Source organism: Polypterus senegalus, chromosome 10 (assembly GCF_016835505.1).
Source record: "Polypterus senegalus isolate Bchr_013 chromosome 10, ASM1683550v1, whole genome shotgun sequence".
NCBI lineage: Eukaryota > Metazoa > Chordata > Cladistia > Polypteriformes > Polypteridae > Polypterus > Polypterus senegalus.
The window spans coordinates 84014937-84028886 of record NC_053163.1 but is presented as its reverse complement, the minus strand read 5'-3'; the positions used below and the strand labels follow the sequence as shown (position 1 = coordinate 84028886).

Here is a 13950-nt window from a genome sequence, read left to right as displayed (position 1 = left end):
ATTCTTGAATTAAATGTTTTGGGTCAAATGTTAATTCCTCTATGTATTGTAGGTCTGATAGAGGCCACTTTGAAGGCATCGTGATTGAGTAGTGACTTTTAGTAAATATACATTAAGTGTGACACAATTTTGATGATGTAATTTTTTTATATGTTGGCATGGACCTAAATGTAAAGATCAGGGGCCTCATGTATAACGCCATGTGTAGAATTCACAATAAAAAAAAATGGAGTACGCACAAAAATCCAGATGCATAAATCTGTGCGTACGCCAACTTCCACATTCTTCTGCTACATAAATCCCCTGCCTACATGAAATGTAATGCATGTGCAAGCGCCTGCCGCCCCACCCCAACTCCTCCCAGAATTACGTCTCTTTGAATATGCAAATCAATATAAATCGCCTCTTTTTGTGTTCTGTGAAAAGACAATTGCAAAAGCACGAGGATAAAAATTTCTGCAAATACCAAGTAGAGGCAAGGAAAAACATACTGTTGGTTTAAGAAGTGATATAAACAACAAAAGGAAGCTGATTGAGTGACAGACTGGTGGAGAAACTCTGAAGTTCAAGTTCAGAAAGTTGCACAGTGCCCTAATAAAATAAAAAAAAAAAAGTGGTCAGATATCAAAGTCACTGTGAAAAGCTGAGTCGTAGCCCATCATCTGAGTGTCGTATGGAAGCGTATTAGGGTATAGAGGAAAGAAAAACAAAATAGGGACACAGTGGGGGGAAAAAAATGTTATAAACTTCATCTCAAAATTGTTTAATTTACTAGTTTCTCAAATCCCATCGTAACTAAAGTAGCATGTTAAATGCTTCTTCGTATTCTATTTGTTCTGCTTTATGGTCTATGTGCGTGAATCACTATGCTTCTTAAACTGGCTTTCTCTTACGCCGACAGGGCACAGAATACATTACATTCATGATATTACACCTCTCTGAACAATTTAAATACTAAGATGCATACTTGATATCATTTTAATGATGATAGGAATTAAAGCATCTATTAAACATAGGGTCACGGTGGCACAGTGGGAGCGACGGGCTGGCACCCCTCCCAAATATTGTTCCTGCCTCCCGCAAGATGCTTGCTGCACTGTGTGCAACCCTCGACGAAATAATTTATTGCAGCAGTACCGTCTCTTTAAAATCTAATAACCCCAATTCCTGTTTTCCATTTCGTTTTCTGATTTTTGCCTTCAACAAAATATACAGTCCGGTCTGCCTGACTTAAATATGGATAGCCCATCCCAGCCCATTTTAATTATCCCAAGCGCGCATTCCGAAAGACACTCAGATGTTTTAGTGCAAGCTGGTATCAGTCTCGACCACCGCTTGAATATTCTGTTGTCCATGATGCTTTGCCTGCCACAAATTTAGTGTTTCCAATTCGGATCGCAAGGACATATTCACCAAACACAGCTACACTAATTGTAAAAAAGCTCTAGAAAAAGACGGTGGCGGCTTCCACAAACACGCGTCTGCTATCCTGCATGACAAGAGTATCGGTGCCAGGCAGAGACGGGTGAAAGCATAGTTCAACTACTGGGTCCAACCCAGATAGGAAAGAATAGATATTATGTGAAAAGCATTGGGGAGGCCGTTCAGTTCCTTGCAGTCAATGAACTGGCTCTGCGTGGTCACAATCACGAAGGTGGGGAGGAGGGACTTTTCCTTAAGTTCTTTGATTACACAATCAAAAAAGATGCCGAACTTGCAGAAATTGTAAAACACATCCCAGACAATGCAAAATACACATCCAATGTAATTCAAAATAAAATAATTGAGACTCCTGCCAAAATGGTGGTAAAAATATCAGGACCAAAAATGAAAAAGCTGACTGTCCTGGAATTTGCATTAAAAATGATGGTACCAGGGATCGCTGTAACATTGAGAATTTGTCTGTATTGATTTAGATTTGATCCCTGAAGAACACCTGATTGGCTTAATTGAACTGAATCAGCTTCATCCTAAATATATTTATTTATAACCAAATTCTGTCACATCTCTCTGAGCTAGGTTACAGCCCAGACAATTTAGTGTGTCTGGGGCAAGGGGTGGTGTCCAGTTTAGTTACAAAACAAAGTTGGTAACTTGGTAAGTACATTCTATATGTACATTGCTACAACCACCAGCTCCATTTAGCAGTGATACATGCAATGGAATCAGAACCTCTGGTAAGTTCTTTGACTGGTCAAATTAATTGATCACATTTTGTTTCACACACATATACACCCACACTGAAAAGACTTCTAGAAATAGAATGGACCAGTCATTATGATGTCACAAAGTCCATTGTCAACAATGTGGAAGCTATAAGGGCGCTTCTCTCAGAGGTAGCAGAGTCTGACACTGCCCCTTTTGACATTTGCATAGAGGCATGTGGTCTTTTGACCCAATTAAAAAGACAGAATTTCTTCAATACAGAAAAATTCCTCCTTCATGTGCTTGGTGTGCTGAAACCAGCCAATGCAATTCTATAGGCACATGCAGTGGATTTGTGCACTACTGGGGAGGTGGTGACAGCTTCACTGGCCACACTGAAGGAGATGAGATGTGACTCATTCTGAGAGGAGCATTTCTCTCAGTGTGAAAGTAGGCCTACCAATTCGCTCAAAAGGAAACGGAAAGTTAATTCACAGCTAGTATAGTATTGTCGTGTCTTGGCCAGAGTGGGGGAGGATTCAGTTGTCATTGTCCATGTTGGAACAAATGACATACATAAGGGTAGTCTGTCAGTTCTGCAATCCAAATTCAAAGAGTTAGGTGCCAAGCTGAGGAGCAGAGCTGACAAGGTAGTCTTCTCCGAAGTTCTGCCTGTGCCACGCATCAGTCCAGGTAAGATTGATGAGATTAGAAGGCTTAATGCGTGGCTCAAATCTTGGTGCAGGGTAGAAGGGTATAGTTTTTAGGGCATTGGGACTCCTTTTGGAACATATGGGACCTGTTCCGCCTTGACGGGTTACATCTGAACTTGAGGGGCACCAATGTATTGGGGAGGCGTATGTGTAGGCTAGTTGAGGATTGTTTAAACTAGGGAATGGGGGGGGCAGGGAGTTTAGGACAGGCTAGGTTTAGATCTATACATGGAAGAACAAACAATGGTGTAGAAATTAAAATGTATAGTAATGTAAATTCTAAGCAAACATTAAAATGTAGAAGGAGTAACACATTAAAAATGGCTTGCTTTAATGCTAGAAGTAGAGTTGGAGTTGTAGCAGAGCATAATTGTGATGATATAGTATAATAACAGAAACCTGGCTAAATAACAAAGACAGGGCTCTAGACTAACTTTTTGCACTGGTGTGCCTAACTTTTTTTCTTAGGTGCACCAGCACAAAAGTTAGGTGCACCCAAATTTTCAACCGCATCACATTTAACACCACAGTTTTACAAGTTCACTTTATTTATTTGTTTTGTTTTTTTTAATCGCTGTCCATATAGGCAATGTTGACTTGTAAATGATTAACTAACAATCTGGTCAATATAAAGTTCTTTATAGCACAATTCTACAAGAAAGGTAACTTACTGAAAAAGTGTTGGTGCTTAAAGTGCTTTACTGAGCTGAAATTTAAACTTAAAAAATCTCAAGATAAATTAACTAAAAAGAAAATTTAAATTAAGTGTTTTAAGGGTTTCAAATTGAACATCTCATGGCTCAATGTCTTATGGACTATCCTCCATTGCAGTCACATGCCCCTCGGATGGCCAACTCCTGTAGTTTGGCCTTCTTGATATTTGGCCTTGACTAAACCAGCTGGCCACACTCTCTCTAGCATCAAAATCTTCCAGACTTGGGCATGAGCATGCTCGACCTCAGTGTGTCCAATAAGTATATTCACCGGTCTTCCTCTCTGCAAGATACGACCGTACACAATGACGCATTCCTTTGTGGCGATATCTGTGTCTCTGTCGATCAGGAATGCCATGTACGCACTGTTCGCAATTTGCACAGACGTCTTTTTTCAATGTATCTGCGATGACTCCTATAAATTGGCGCCGCGACATCATTGCTGTACGTCGGGTTTACGTTCAAGCCATTTTTCTTCATAAGAATTATTTCGGACTTGAATTTAGTTAAGGGAAGTTGTTCTTTTGCAATATTGTAGGCAATGTTAAACTTAATTATCATCTCGGCCTCGTCTGATGATCTGTTTGCTGCTGCCTGCCGCTGAAAGGCAGCGGGGAGAGGGGACACTTAAGCAGTGCATTTATCGCGGCATGTAATGTGTTTTATAGATGCATTGTGCTTTTTCAGCGTTTCAATTCTAAATGTATTAGAACCAGTCACAAATGCACTACTGTCAGCCATGGTCTTCCCACACTCTTTACAGTAAGTACAGTGCATTATATTATCGGCTTTACTGTATCTTAGCCAGGGACACTGGTCAAGCCACTCTTTTCGAAATGTATACACTTTACCCTTTTAATTTCAGTGGGCTCGGACTCGATCGTATATGGCTCATTATCTAATGCCGTCTCCGGACCAGGGCTTGCTATAACTTGGGAGGTTGATGGCTCCGTGTCAGAGCATTGGTTATGATTTTCGGACGGATCAGGCCCTAACTTAACATTCTTAACGAAAAAGCTGTCAAAATTTCTTTTCATCTTCTCTCATAATCCGCGGCTACATCCACTGTTTACCTGATGGGCTACTCGCCTCTCTCTGTCTGACTGCATCACATGCATTTTCAAACGTGCACACACGTACAGGAATATCTGGACCACGGCCAATCAGAGTGGGGGCGGGATCCGCCCTTCACTATCTCTGATTGGTTTAGACCACGATATGGACCTAATGTGTGTCTGTTGTTGAACAACAGGGAGACTTTAAGAGTCACGGAGTTTCGTTTTTTTTCACCCTCGAACAGCTGGTTGCACCAGTGCAACCTTTGATTTTTTTTTTTTTAGTCGCACCATTGAGAAATTAGGTCGCACGTGCGACCAAATTGGTCGCACTCTAGAGCCCTGAAAGATGGGGATGAGTGTAACATAGAGGGATACACATTTTTTAATGAAGGATAGACAGAACAGAAAAGGAGGTAGGGTTGCTGTTTATGCCAAACAGGATTTAAATGCAAGACCTCTTCAGTTGGATGATGATGGGGATCTTAGTGAAGACTTGTGGCTTCGCCTGGAAAATATTGGGGAAACAGCTCTTATTTTAGGAGTGTGTTATAGACAACCCAATTCAGACAGCAATTTCAACACACATCTTTTTAGTAATATCAAAAAGGCAAGTTTTACAGGAAGATATTATAGTCATGGGGGGCTTTAATTATCCAAATATTAACTGGGATAAACTTGCAGATGGAGTACAAGAGCAAGAGTTTTTAGAAGTAATCAGTGACTGTTTTTTAACACAGCATTGTTAAAGCACCAACATGGGGTGAAGTCGGTCTGGATTTAGTGTTTTGTAATAATCAGGATAGAATTGAGGGTGTAGAGGTGATTGAACCACTAGGGTCAAGTGACCATAATGTAATACAATTCTCAGTATTTTGTAAGAGTGCAGATGCAAAGACTAAAATTGTTAAGTTGAACATGGGTAGGGCTAATTTTGACCAGATGCGACAAAGTCTAAGTAGGATACACTGGGATAAGCTTTTAAGTGTGGAGACAGTTGAGGAGCAGTGGAACAAGTTTAAAAATGTTTTACATGTAATGCAGGACAGATATATGCCTAAATTTGGAATTAATAGGAACTAAAAAAAAAACACGGTGGATTAACAAAGATTTTAAAAAAGAAGTTGCAAAGGAAAAAACTGCTTTATAAGGCATATAAGACTAATGACTGCAAAGTGAACCATAGTGCGTATGAGTACATGAGGGCAACCATTAAGAAGGATATCAGGGATGCTAAAAGACAGTGGGAGAGGAATATAGCAGATAAGGCGAAAGAAGACCAAGAGATTCTTTTAGTATTTTAGTAGTAAAAGAACAGGCAAGGAGGAGGTCAAGTGCATCAGGTATAGTATAGGGGAATTAAAAGATACAGACAGTGAAATAGCGGATGCCCTAAACTTACATTTTTCTGAGGTGTTTACAAGTGAGCAAGTGGATAAACTAAGGAGGTACTGAGGGATTTGAAAATTGTAGAGGAAGAAATGCTGCTCAGATTAAGTAGGCCTAAGATGAAATCAAACAGATCACCAGGACCAGATAATATTTATCCTCGTGTTCTTAAGGAGGCTAGTGAGTACATATATAAACCCTTGGCACATATTTTTAGGAAGTCACTGCGCACTGGAGAGATTCCGAAGGACTGGAAAATGGCAAATATCATCCCATTATATAAAAAGGGTGACAGGGCAGATCCAAGCAGCTATAGGCCAGTAAGCTTAACATGCATCACAGGATAATTAATGGAAGGAATTATTAAGGATAAGATTGAGCAACACATGGCAAAACCAGGAGTTATTCTGAACAGTCAGCATGGGTTCAGAAGAGGGAGGTCGTGTTTTACTAACATGCTGGAATTCTATGAGGAGGCAACAAAAGAATACGATCAAAGTGGAGCTTATGATATTATTTATCTGGAGTTTCAGGAAGCATTTGATAAGGTGCCACATGAGAGGTTGGACATCAAATTAAAAGAAGTGGGAGTTCAGGATGTTTTTAGATGGGTGCAAAATTGGCTCAGATACAGGAAGCAGAGGGTGATGGTGTGAGGAACCTCATCAGAACTGGCCGATGTTAAGAGTGGTGTTCCACAGGGGTAAATGCTAGGTCTGCTGCTATTTTTAATATATATATAGATAATTTGAATTCCGTTATATCATTACAGAAGGACTTGGATAGCATACAGGCAGATTTGTGGCAGATAAAGTTTAATGTCAGGGCAATATGGCCAAAAATATTTATCACGATATATATTTGAATATTTGCGATAAAGATATAACGGACGATATGATTGACGCAAGGCAAAATACTTTACAACTCCACAACTTTATTCGCGTCATAAGCGTCAAGATTAAAGGGGAAATGTCGAGAATAAAGTCAATATCTCAACTTTATTCTTGACAGTTTTTTTTTTCTTCACTTTGTCCGTATTTTTTTTTTCTTCACCGTGGCCCTAATACGCTTCCGTACAAAACCCTCAGCAATTCAGTGACAAAACTTTTGCTCAGTACACAGTGTGTGCTGCAAGGGTTTCTGCACACTTTTTGCAATATGGACGCAGGTCCAAATATGAGCAAATATAAGAATGGCAGATGGGGTCACTTTAAACAGTCCTTTGCCATCTCTGCAGATCATTAGATCTGCCTGTGCCTGCAGATCTGCGGCTGTCATCTCACAATGTCATGCGAGATGACAGCCGGGCGATGAACTAAATTTTAGCGCCCAGCTAAAAGGCGCTAGGGAGAACACGGCATTATAATTAACTTACCCATTGCAATGTGCAGACGATGTCCGAAGCATGAAAGTCTGATCCAGTTGTTGAGTGCGACGGCTTTCACAACGTTGGCCCCGTTGTCGGTCGTCACACACACTTGTTTTTCCTCCTGAAGATTCCACGAGGAACTCTTAAGCCTTTGGCTATATTTTCCCCTGTATGGTCCTCTGGGGGGGAAAAACTTGTTTCAAGGCACTTGTTTTGTAGCTTCTAGTCTTTGTCCACTTAGTGTGTTGTGAGGCTCATGTAGGGGTCTGATGTTCGGCTTGACTACATGTCCATGGTGGACGCAAAAAACTCCACCGAAGATAATGCATTTGACACCTCAGTACGGACCTTTTCCTATAAAGCAGACAAGGCGACTTTAGAGAAGTATTTCTTGGTGGGCAGCTTGTAGCGTGGATCGAACTTTTTAAGCATCTTTGTGAAACCTTCTCTTTCCACACTCTGAATGGGCATCATATACCTGGCTAAACAATGCGTCACTGCAGAAGTTAGTTCCCCCCAGCGTTTGCTACTTTTGTCATATGGCATGCAGCTATTTAAATCTACGCCGATTTGTTTGTTGAGTCAGCTTCTTTGGTCTCACCACCATGCTAGTTGAAGCGGGCGCCTCTTCATGTGCTTTAACAGCTTTGTTGTACTCCAACAAGTGCTTCTGCTTCAAATGATGAAATAGGTTTGTGGTGTTTCCTCTCTTCGCCACGACGGCCCGCTTGCATGTTCTACAAAAAATTGTGCTTTGTTGGGTATCTGACGGGCGACAACCAAACCAGTTCCACAGCACTGAAGTTGCACCATTTTTACAAACCAATTCTGGGTCATCTGTTTCATTCAACGATCCGCTTTCGCCCTTCTCATTCTCCGTCACCGCCATGCTTTTTCCGCCATGTGAGTATGAAAACAAAGGCACTGCGCATGCGCATTTTACCCATATTCTATCGCGATATTTCATTTTCTTATCATTGTCTAACATTGTAACGGTATTACCGTGAAAGGTATAATATGGCCCAGCCCTAATGTCAATAAATGTAAAGTATTACACATAGGAAGTACAAAATGTGAGGTTTGAATACACAATGGTGTTTCCGATGAGAGGTTTTAGCTCCTTGTATGGGCAGTCGGAAAATTGAGAGTACAGCTTATGAGAAGGATTTAGGAGTCATAGTGGACTCTAAGCTATCGATTTCCTGACAGTGTTCAGAAGCCATTAAGAAGGCTAACAGAATGTTAGGATATATAGCACGATGTGTGGTGTACAAGTCCAAGGAGGTTATGATTAACCTTTATAATGCACCGTTGAGGCCTCCTCTTGAGTACTGTGTGCAATTTTGGTCTCCAGGCTACAAAAAGGACAATGCAGTGCTAGAAAAGGTCCAGAGAAGAGCGACTAGGCTGATTCCAGGGCTACAGGGGTTGAATTATGAGGAAAGATTTAAAAGAGCTGAGCCTATACAGTTTAAGCAAAAGAAGATTAAGAGGTTGCATGATTGAAGTGTTTAAAATTATGAAGGGAATTGGTACAGTGGATCGAGATTGTTATTTTAAAATGAGTTCATCAAGAACACAGGGACACAGTTGGAAACTTGTTAAGGGTAAATTTCTCACAAACATTAGGAAGTTTTTCTTTACACAAAGAACGATAGACACTTGGAATAAGCTACCAAGTCGTGTGGTAGGTAGTAAGACGTTGGGGACTTTCAAAACTCGTCTTGATGTTTTCTTGGAAGAAATAAGTGGTTATGACTGGCGAGCTTTGTTGGGCTGAATGGCCTGTTCTCGTCTAGAGTGTTCTAATGTGAAAGAACATATTTGAGAGGCATCCAGTTTACTCTTTTATTCTAATGTTCTAATGAGGCAGGAACAATCCCTGAACGGGGCGCCACCTCATTGCTACCGCTGTGCCACCCTACACACATGTTCTATTATTAACAGTATACATTATTTAAATGAAGTTAAAAATGTATCTGTATAATGTAATATACATACTTTACTGTATTTCATCTTAAAAATGATATCAAGAGCTACAAGAAGATAGTGCTTGGAAATTTATACGCGCTCTCTTCTATTGAACTGAATTTAATTTTTTTATTGTCATTGCATGGTGCAATGAGATTCAATAAGCAAATCCTTTATAAACGCATTTCCCTATAAAATATGAAATAACAGTAATGATAATGAAAAATATACAATATGAAAGCATAAGTACAATATACATATGCAGACAGTGAAATGGTTCATAAAGTGCCTCTGGTTGTGCAATATTACAATTGTAGTGCAAATTTACAGTGAGGTAATTGAACTTATAAGTGCGAGCACTTGATGGACTGATTGAGTGCATTTAGAACTCTTGGGATGAAACTGTTTCTGAGCCATGAGGCCCCGACAGCAAAGGCTCTAAAGCGTTTGCTGTATGGAGGCAGTTTAAATAGACTGTGCACATGGCAGAGGCAGCGTGTGCTAGATGCTGTATCCAGATAATCCTCTTTCCGCATAGCTGCTGTAGAGCTGTGATTCCACACTCCGATACAGTCTGTTAAAATACTCTGAGTGGTGCACCGAGAGTAACAATGCTAAAACAGCAATGGTATTTGGAATACTTAGGCCATTCCGTGCACCATTATGTGGTTACATGTTGATTACAATCAGATGCCTTAAACTAATAAATGATATACAGTCAATTTCAGTGTATTTTGATAAAGCTGCACCAGGAATGTGAATCTAAAAAATAAAGGGAAACCACACAGGAACAGTAGCACTGCTTTGACGCTGGGTGCTACCAGTTTGCAAAACTGAGCCGAAAACTTGTGTATGCAATAGTTTGAGCTGGCGTGAGAATGTGTGTGGCTTTCCACCAAGTTTAGTTTTTATTCATCACGATGTGAGCATGGAAATGGGCATACGTCCCTGGTGGTTTGGATTATTTTGGAATGACGTTGTTGATTAAGCATGTTTTTAAGCAGATTTTACAATATTAGGATTTAATAAAGATGGAGTCGCCTACACAGTCTCTGATGTATATTAAAGAAACAAGTTACACCAAGCCTGGGAATAGACAGATTACAAGCAACACTGGTCTCTGTTCTATAAAAGGAGGAAAAAGTCACCAAATGGAAGAAAATATAAGTAGAGCTTGGCTATTATTATAAAGAATTAATATTTTAACCTATTATTGTTAATATAAATAAGTGGGATACTATAATTTTTAGCATATTTATTAGGAGTATGCACAAGCAACCTTTGCAAAGACTGTAGATTCAACTGTGCAGAGCAGTGTTTCCCAAACTCCGTCCTTGGGACCCACTGTGGCTGCAGGTTTTTGTTCCAACCAGATTCCTAATCAGTGACAACACTTGATAACACTGCACTCATTTAATTAGCTGGTATTTTTTTTCTCTTATTTGACATTCAGAAAAAAACATGGTAGCATGAATTTTACATTAAGACATTTACAAATACTTCTGCTTTTTCTATAAATTTAAATGCTTAACTCTCTTTTGTTGATTTCATTATATTTCTCCCTTTCTCTGTGCAGTCTTCCCCCTTCATTTTATCTTATTTATGACAATTAAAAATGAGCAGATACACAGGCAAACAGCATAGAATAATCAAAGGCTGAAACTACTTTAGCGTCAGACCCACTAATTAGTAAATAATGGATTAATTAAACAATTGGAACACCTTGAAAAGTAGAATGAAAATCAAGATGAAAATACTGTTAAAAAGAAAAAATAAATACATTATTCCTATATAACTGCTTGGTGCATTTTAATTTTTTTTTTTTTTAGCAAACAATATAGAAACTAGTTTTCTAATTCTTTTATTGTCCCCAAAACACAGAACTTGGGGAACTAACAGTTAATTTAATTAGCCCAGGAGTTCAATTAAAAACAGAAGCTGGTTGGAACAAAAACCTGCAGCCCCAGTGAGCCCTCAGGACCAAGTTTGGGAAACACTGGTGCAGAGTGAGGACAGAGTTCAATTATTGTTCCACCTGACGCTTCAGTCAATCTGATCGCTCAGCTGAGACTATGAGAGCAAGAGAGAATGTGAAAGGACCATTGGTGAACCCTTTCTTCCTCGGGTCTAAATTCTTTTAGGAAATATCTTAAACCTTAAGTGCTCTGCAAGGTAATGTTTATGAAATGGCAATGTATCAAATTTTTATTCAATATTTAAGAAAGATCATGATGCAAAAGCCAATATCACAAAGTTCAGCACTTTTAATTGATCTTCCACTACATCTTCAGAGCGTTAAATAAAATTCACAATCTCCACAGCCCTTTCTAAAGAGATTAGTCCAACTGCAGCCAGCAATGCCTATAATATCAGTCATGTAATACCCACAAGTCTTTTGTTTTGTAAGGATGTCTGTTGACTTTACCCATGTTATATGGTGGTGATGAGAGTGGGGGGAATCGAGAAAAAAAATTCATACTGCATAAAAGTGGCCATCTAGACACATGCGGTGCCAGCAATGTGTCTTTTGTAGCAAAATGGGTCTCTGCTAAGCAAGGTGTTCCTAAAAAATTTTCACTCATCTCAAAAAATGTTTGGTTTTTTTTTAAAGTCACACCATTTCTACATTATTGACTGTAATTGTCATACTAAACAGTAAATTGTTTTTAGGAATTCATTTGTTCTTTTGACCTTTTTTTAAATATCAAAGTTACCAGAGTTACTGTTGAATTTCTTTTTGAATAGGCTTTTCTATCATAGACATTTATGGATATTAGAGAGGGATTTGTCCTTGTCCTTTGAAGCATACTTGAATCTGAACCATTAATCCGTATTTTTTTTTAATTGCTCACAACTCTTGTAATATAAGGAAATAAAGTAGGTGATCCCAGAATGGAAGGTTTAAAGTGCTGATATTTCTGCAAACAAACCTCATGGGTGTTTAGACAAATCAGCTTTCCACTACCTTCAGTTATGAGTTATGCAGATTCCAGCACAACTTCCTTTTGCTGGAAAGCTTATAGTTATATAATTATTAAAGAACAGCATAACGTTAATTTTTTGTTGTGTTAATATTTCTTGCTGAGATGATACTGGGGGAGGGGGAATCAATGTTCAAAAAATACTTATGAATGAGCAGTATTGTTCTTAGTCTAGCACTAGCGGTTCATGTTTCCAATGACGATCATTTTCTATAAACTTATGCTAGACTCGTGATATGTAAAGTACTCGTACTTTGCTCCTAGTGTCACTTTTTAAATTGTATAAGTGAAGTTTAAATGGCTGTACTTAATTTAAAATCTGTAGGTATCCAGGCTGCTTGAATTGTGTGTGTGTTTTTTTTTTTTTTAAATATATTTATATATATATATATGTGTGTGTTTTTATTTACAGGAACATGAACCTTTCCGTTGTAGTAAAGTCTATTTCTGAGCTGATTGAGTTTGTGGGTCACATTGCTACAATTGGACTGCATCTTGAAGGGTATCATACCCTTTTACTTCAATTCGTACTAAATTTCTATGAAACGGTATGTTGCTGTTTTTGTTCTACTTATATCTTTTTTTTTTTTTTTTTTTTTTGTTAAAACTATGCTAGGATAAAATTGTGGGTTCACTGATAGCAAATTCTTGAGTGAGCAGCAGTAACACTGTTTTCTTGTTGGACTGTCTGATTTCCCCACCCTCAATCCCCCATTCATAGTCCTGTTTAACATGTGACAGACACTAAAGAATCTGGAGATACCATGGTGAATGTTATGCAGCTTACAACATCATCCAGCATGAGCTGACTGTTAGGTATCGGGATGAAATTTTCAGCCATTGTCAGACCTTACACTGATGCAGTGGGCTCTGGGTTCTTCCTGGTGTAGGGCAATACCCAGCCTCATGTGCCAGAGTGTGTAGGCAGTCCCTGGCTGACAAAGGCATTGGTGCCATTGACATCTGCAGATTTCCCAGAGCTGAATCCAGTTGAGAACCTCTGGCACATTATGTATTGGTGCATCCAACACCACTGGTTAGCACCACGAACTGTCCAGGAGTTGCCCTGATACAGGTCTGGGAGGAAATCCCATAGGTCACCATCTGCCATCTCCTTTGGAGAATGCCCAGATGTGGTCAGGAGTGTATACAGGCACATGGGGGCTATACACACTACTGTGTCACATTATAAGAGTTGCCATGATGAAATTCACAAGTTGGATCAGCCTGTAACTTCAATTTTTGACTTTGACTTTTGATGTGATGTTCAATCCAGTCTTTCATGGGTTGGTGACTTTGGTTTCTATTGACCGTTGTTATATTATTTTGTTCTCAACAAATTAATATTACTCAGTAAAGATTGTCCACATGAATATTTCTTCCATTAAGATCTGATGTTTGATTTAAGTGTTCCCTTAATTTTTTTGAGGTGTGCGAGTATAATATACTACACACAGAGTCGGGTCCATAAGTATTTGGACAATGACAACATTTTCATAATTTTGACAATGTACGCCACCACGATGGATTTGTAATAAAGCAACCCATTATGTGATTGAAGTGTAGACTTTCAGCTTTTAATATGAGGGGTTTACCAAAAATATTGTATGAGCT

At 39.1% G+C, this 13950-nt stretch overlaps 1 protein-coding gene across 1 annotated transcript in view; it reads left to right on the top strand.

Annotated features, from left to right (window-relative positions):
• The window catches only part of cenpi (centromere protein I), a 58156-nt gene that overhangs the window by 30260 nt on the left and 13946 nt on the right, over nt 1-13950 (top strand). Inside the window, exon 15 of the mRNA XM_039766033.1 lies at nt 12749-12884. Coding sequence (XP_039621967.1) covers nt 12749-12884 — 136 coding nt within the window. The remainder of the gene's footprint in view (nt 1-12748; nt 12885-13950) is intronic.